Below are 6,642 nucleotides of genomic sequence, written 5' to 3'. Positions count from 1 at the left end.
GCCGCGCTGGCCCAGCACCGCCCTCGGTGGCTGCTGTTCCTTCTGTTCCAGGCGCAGGCGTGTTACTCACACTGTTCCCACCACCCGCTCATCCTCCCCTCTGGCAGCCAGCAGCCTGTTTCCCGTACCCAGGAGCTTCCTTCCTCTTCTGTCAGCTCATTTTGTTCATTAGATTCCACATGTGAGTGAGACCAGAGGTGCTCGCTCTCTCTGACTGGCTCGTCGCTCAGCGAACACCGTCAGGCCCGCCCTCGGCTCCATCCCCTCCCGCTGAGCCGCATCCCACTGGGTCCACGCCCCGCGGCTCCATCCAGCACCTGCTGTGGGCACCCAGGCTGTGCCCGCACCTCGCCTGCCGCGGGCACCTGTGAGCGGGGCACAGACACTGCTTTGGGTCTGTGTTTCGGGTTCTTGGGATATAGTCCCAGAAGTGAACTGCTGGGTCCTGCGGCAGCTCTACTTTTAATTTGTTGAGGGACTGGGGGTGATTTGTTGCTGCAGAAACGCATCTTGGCGTGGATGGCCACAGCGTCCGATTCCTGCTTCCTGTCCGGCCCCTCGGGACACACCGTGAGGGAAAAGTTAAAAACGGAGCCTTTCCTGACGCAAGGCCTTCGGGGTTTCTAACGGCAATTACAGGGCGGGAAAAGTAGGTAAATAATAATGAACACAATAATATCATAAACGGTATGGGAAATACTGTCTCCTACTCACGGCGGTACCCACTTCTGCCCGCCCTGCACGCCTGCCTCCTCCTCATCTGCTCCCTTCAGGGCGGCTGTGGTGTGACAACCTCAACCCCAACCACTTGCAGAACGTGTCCCCATCTCCGCCCCGCCCCCGCCCCCATGTCTGCGGCTCAGGGCCGTGGGGGGTGGATGCCCCCCGAGGTGCTGCCTGGAATTAGCAGCTTCTACCAAAAAGATGGGGGGGGGGGCTCCTAAGCTCCTGATGGGTTCAGGTAGGAGGAACCCCAGGAATCAGTGACTAGAAACTGGACTTAGCTTTTTCGATTAAAAAACATCTTAGCAAGATCCATGCAACACACGTAGGCTTCCACTTACAGGAGGTGCCCGAACAGAGAGAGACCCAGGTGGGGGAGGGGGGGAAGGGAGGTTGAGCATCCTTGCGACCAGAAGGCAGGAGGGCAGGAGGGCAGGAAGGCAGGAAGGCAGGAGGGCAGGAAGGCAGGAGGGCAGGAGGGCAGGAGGGCAGGAGGGCAGGAGGGCAGGAGGGCAGGAGGGCAGGAGGGCAGGAGGGCAGGAGGGCAGGAGGGCAGGAGGGCAGGAGGGCAGGAGGGCAGGAGGGCAGGAGGGCAGGAGGGCAGGAGGGCAGGAGGGCAGGAGGGCAGGAGGGCAGGAGGGCAGGAGGGCAGGAGGGCAGGAGGGCAGGAGGGCAGGAGGGCAGGAGGGCAGGAGGGCAGGAGGGCAGGAGGGCAGGAGGGCAGGAGGGCAGGAGGGCAGGAGGGCAGGAGGGCAGGAGGGCAGGAGGGCAGGAGGGCAGGAGGGCAGGAGGGCAGGAGGGCAGGAGGGCAGGAGGGCAGGAGGGCAGGAGGGCAGGAGGGCAGGAGGGCAGGAGGGCAGGAGGGCAGGAGGGCAGGAGGGCAGGAGGGCAGGAGGGCAGGAGGGCAGGAGGGCAGGAGGGCAGGAGGGCAGGAGGGCAGGAGGGCAGGAGGGCAGGAGGGCAGGAGGGCAGGAGGGCAGGAGGGCAGGAGGGCAGGAGGGCAGGAAGGCAGGAGGGCAGGAGGGCAGGAGGGCAGGAAGGCAGGAGGGCAGGAGGGCAGGAAGGCGGTATCAGGCCTGCTCCTCGCTCAGCACTGACCATGCCCGCTCCGGTCCGCACTCTGTTGGTAAATGCTACCCCGCAGGTTTGCTAGGCCCGCCTGACACAGGGCTGCTCAGGTGAGAGGACATGGGAGCAGGAGCCCCAGGAGACGAGAAGTGCGCCCTGGAGACCTTGCCACTGTTACCATGGAAACCTCCTGCTCTGCTCCTGGGAGAGTCCCCGTGAACTGGATTGTGGTTACTGTTTCCCAGGGGTAATCGCAGTGGGAAACAGGCCTCCGAGATTGCGGGCTTGGTCCAGGCCCCCACAACGAAGTGCCTGCTGCAATAAGGTGAGTCACACAAATGTCTTCCCAGGGCACAGAAGTCAAGTTCCTGCTGTGCTATAGGTATGAAGTGCACAATAGTGTTATGTCTAATAAACAATGTACATGCCTCAATTTAAAAATTCTTTATTGCTAAATAATGCTGACCATAGCCTTCAGCGAGTCCCGATCTTTCTGCTGATGGAGGGTCCTTGCCTTGATAGAGTGTTGGCCTGTGGACTGAAGGGGCCCAGGTTCAATTTTGGTCAGGGTACATGCCCAGGTTGCGGGCTCGATCCCCAGTAGGGGGCATACAGGAGGCAGCGATCAATGATTCTCTCTCATCATTGATGTTTCTATCTCCCTCTCCCTCTCTGAAATCAATAAAATTATATTTATGGAAAAAAAGTATGTCCTAAATATTTTACAGAAATCAACAACGTCTAACTAAAGCAGCAACAGTGATACAGTGGCATCTCTGATGGAGCGAGTGACCCAAGGCCACACGGACCCTCAGGGGATGGTCATTGCAGAGAGAGGTACAGGCGGTCACACAGGCAGGACAGGGGGGACAGCTCTGAGAACCCTGTCACCTCTGAACACAAACTCAAACCACATCCAATGACAGAGACCAGCTCTGTTATTTTCAAAAACCAAAACAAAATGAGTGATAATAAACCAGAATGTGTGGAAAACTCATGAGAAGGCCCAGAGAATTAAAATTAGAACTTATTGGTCATCAGAATTAGAAACTAGGTATATTGTATGCTTTTAAAAATATTCATAAAGCAACTTTAACTGCACTTAAACAGGTGAGAAGTCTAAAACATTTTATTTTATAAATATACTAGAGGCCCAGTGCACAAAATTCATGCACATGGGGAGGGTCCCCTCAGCCAGGCCTGCACCCTTTCTAATCCGGGACCCCTCAGGGCATGTCCGACTGCCTCTCACAATCTGGGACCACTGGCTCCTAACTGCTCACCTGCCTGCCTGCCTGATCACCCTTAACTGCTAGCCTGCCTGCCTGATCATCCCTAACCACCTCTGCCTGCCTGATTGCCCCTAACTGCTCCCCTACTGGCCTGATCGCCCCTAACTGCTCCCCTACTGGCCTGATCGCCCCTAACTGCCTCTGCCTCACCCCACACCTGGATTCCCTCCACCGGCCAGTTGCAGGCACCCAAGACCTGGGCTTCCCTCCCCCTGGCCAGCTGCAGGCACCCAGGACCCGGGCCAGCTTCACCTGGGCTGGCCGCAGCCGCAGGGGACCGTGGGCGGGCAGCTTTGCCTGGGCTGCAGCCACAGGCGCCTGGGACCATAAGGTGGGTGGCTTGTCCCTCTCCCGGGCCGCAGTCTGGCTGGTCTCCATTCCTCTCTCGTGAGTTCATTTGTGCCTGGCTGGTCCCCAATCCTCTCTCCCCAGTGTTGAGTGTCTGAGCCCTTACAGTGTGATGGTGTGATGACCATTTGCATATTAATTCTTTATTACACAGGATTCTCAATGACTGGAGGCAGGATTTGATCAACATGAGAAATCCTGTGGCAGCGTGGTGCTGCCTGAGGGGGAGCAGAGTGGCCCGCGCCCAGGGCACCAGGCGTGGCACTGTCCACTCGGGGCTGGAGAGAAAGGAAGGGTGGCTTCACGCTAGTGTCTTAGAAACAGCACATCCACACGATCTTAAGTAAAAATGGGTGATTTATTATATAAAATGATTGGCAGCATACAGAACAATCACTTCTCATTCACCTTGACATGTTTATTTGAAGTGCCAGGCAACAGTTGGAAGAGCAGGTTATGAACTACCAAAAGGTTTATGTTTGGGGAAATTATTCAAGTTATGAAATGCTAAGTAAATAAATGCACTTCAAATACATAAAGTGCACACAAGTTTGAGAGTAATAACCTTAGATGAATGATTCCTTCAACAAACTAACCAACGAAGAGCACAAGAAGTCAAGTTAGACATGGACCAAATGTATTGCTCATTGTAAAATCATTAAAAAACAAATGAAACAAGGAACTAAAGAAGTAATTAGGATTCAAAAAAGAATAAGAATATTCCAATCTATGCGTTTTTCTATCAATAAAGACAATGTGGAGGCTGCCCGCGTGCTGCAGGCCTACTGCCTGCGCTGAGGCCCCGGGCAGATGCTGGCCGAGCCCCGGTTCCTGGCAGGCGAGAGCACGGTGTGCTGGAAGGGAGAACACTGCGCTTGCCCTGGCACAGAGAACTTACCCACTGAGCACGCTCAGCGCAGGACAGGATGACGCTGCTTCTGAAGGCGCTTCCCCCGGGAGCGAACCAGGCAAAGGCTCCACCAATGGCCAGGCAAGTGGGAGTCTCTAGGTTGGAATCTTCTTGCCAAACTGAGATATGAACCAGAAAACCTGGATCCCATCTATAATCTTAGTTGTAAAAAACAAACAAAAAAACCCCACCGAATCTTTAAATTCACAATCTTTAAATTCACAGATGTCAGGTGGTGCATGAGTGCACATGCCCTCTGAGCCCAGGGGAGTCCCCGTGCACCCCCACGAGGGCTCCCAGCACCGCTCACAGTTCAGGGTCCTGAGTCTGATCAGAGAAAAGCAACTGGGAAGCAAACAGCGAGCCTGCTCCACAGCAGGCCACTGACACACGGCAAGCACGAGGCTCACATCATATTTACAGTTTAAAGCTGCAGACAATGGGGACGAGGACATAAGAACTTCAGTGGAATCACAAACATGATTTTAAAGCTTGTTTTTAAAAAAGGGTGTTTGGATCCAATAAGGCCACCTGAGTGACACCTTCAATGACAGCAAGCCCACCATTTTAAAGGGAAAACATTTTTATTTCAAAACCTAACGATGACTATAAAAAGAAAGTGTTTAATGAAATGACTGGGTAAACTGCGTGCGACGGCCTTTGAGGAGGAGCAGTGAGCGCACAGCGGCCCCAGGTCTGCGCTGACCTGTCAGCCTCGTGGCTCCGGCGCCACTGCCTGGGGAGGAAGGGTGGTAAGAGCACTTCAGCCTCGACGGGGACCCTGGGCGTGACCGGCACACATGCCACGACGCCTGCTGGCGGGCCATGGTCAGCCCAAAGTCAGCGTCTGCTTCTAACCGGGAATAAACAGGGAAACAACCAAACCGAACCCCTCTGCTCACCCTTCTGGAAAGCGGCCGGGCAAAGGGCACGCACTTTGTGAGCAGGACGGATGCAGGCGGCTCCCAGACTTTGTAATAGGACTGACCAGCACACCTTGGGTCATTGCTCTGCTCAAGTCCCCAGAGAGAAGACACCACAGCAGTGCAGACCGAAGGCCTCTGCGGGTTGACCGGGTCACCGTGCAGCCCAAACCCAGCCACTTGCCCACAGACAGCAGTTCTCGCCTCAGAAAAGCAGAGCCGTTTAAACCAGTCCTGTTTGTGCCACAGAACATCGGGCCAGCTCTGCCCGGGGGGACGACACCCGGACAGCACCAGGCTGCCGACAAGCATGCGCTCAGGGGTTCCCGCGTAGGGGGTCACACGACGTCGATGCCGCTGTCCGGCTGCCCGCCGCTCACCAGCGGGGCTTCCAGTTCCACTTCACAGGTGACAAGAGCCGCCTTCAGCTCCACTTGCGCTCGATGGACCACATAGAACATGAGGCCGATGCTGATGATAACCTGCGAATCGAACAGAGCCAGTGAGCATCTCACCCTGGAAGGAAGGGGAGAGAATGCCCATTGAGACTTGGCTTAGGAATGTTTCCAACAGGACGCTTCTCAAACACGCGCAGGGAGGACTTTCAGCCGTTCACACGTCTGTCATCTACTCTCCCCTCAGCCGTCTGCTGGGGTGGGGCCGACAGCTACAGGTGACCAGGACTCAGTCACGCAGGAAAGTGCCCCACCAGCCCACACACGACATCATGTCAAGCCCGTCCCTTTAACTAAAAAGCTTCCCCAAGGATTGAAATGTGCGCAGCAGAGGGAATGCGGGCTGAACTCGTAACTTGCCTGACTGGCCCGTCTCTGCACACCTGGCCCTGCCCACAGGCGCCTGGGCCTCTGAGAAGCACCACCACTTGCAAACGAAATACCTGGTGCGGCCACACTCGGAACCATGAACAACCACTTGAGAAATGAAATGCCAATAAGCTTCAAAGATTAACACAGGACATGAATGCGAAAACATGTGTCCTTAGGAACAAAACCAAAGGAAACCATGACGATGGTAGAAATGCTGGTCAAAGGGAGTCTAGAGGAGGCATCACGAACAGCCAGGCCAGGCCCGGCCGCTGCTGGGGTGGTGATGCCAGCCAGGCCGGGTCTTCAGGCCCCGCCACCAGGGCGCGTGGCTCCTGTGCCTGTCCACAGAACGTCTCGCAGCCGTCTCTTCTGCATGCATGTACTCAAAGGCCGTCTGTCCATGGTTCTCGGAGCAGCCCTCAGAGAAGCGAGGTGGAGCGGGTGCTGTGTGATGGCCCCCACGTGTCCAGAGGCTGCCGAGCCCAAGGTGACCCTGAGCTTAGCCCTGCACGTGAGGCCTCCCCGTCATGTTAGCAGCTCATGGGTATGTC

The 6,642-nt window shown here is 56.0% G+C and overlaps 1 protein-coding gene across 1 annotated transcript in view; it reads right to left on the bottom strand.

The window, feature by feature from the left end:
- Positions 1-3,770: 3,770 nt before the first annotated feature.
- The window catches only part of TMEM64 (transmembrane protein 64), a 13,400-nt gene continuing 10,528 nt past the window's right edge, over positions 3,771-6,642 (bottom strand). The window contains exon 3 of the mRNA XM_005864565.2: positions 3,771-5,746. Within this exon, the coding sequence (XP_005864627.1) occupies positions 5,603-5,746 (144 nt within the window). The 3' untranslated portion in view covers positions 3,771-5,602. The remainder of the gene's footprint in view (positions 5,747-6,642) is intronic.

The sequence above is a fragment of the Myotis brandtii genome, unplaced genomic scaffold, assembly GCF_000412655.1.
Source record: "Myotis brandtii unplaced genomic scaffold, ASM41265v1 scaffold1882, whole genome shotgun sequence".
Lineage (NCBI taxonomy): Eukaryota > Metazoa > Chordata > Mammalia > Chiroptera > Vespertilionidae > Myotis > Myotis brandtii.
Note: the sequence above shows the minus strand (reverse complement) of the source record. Positions and strands in the feature narration are given on the sequence as shown.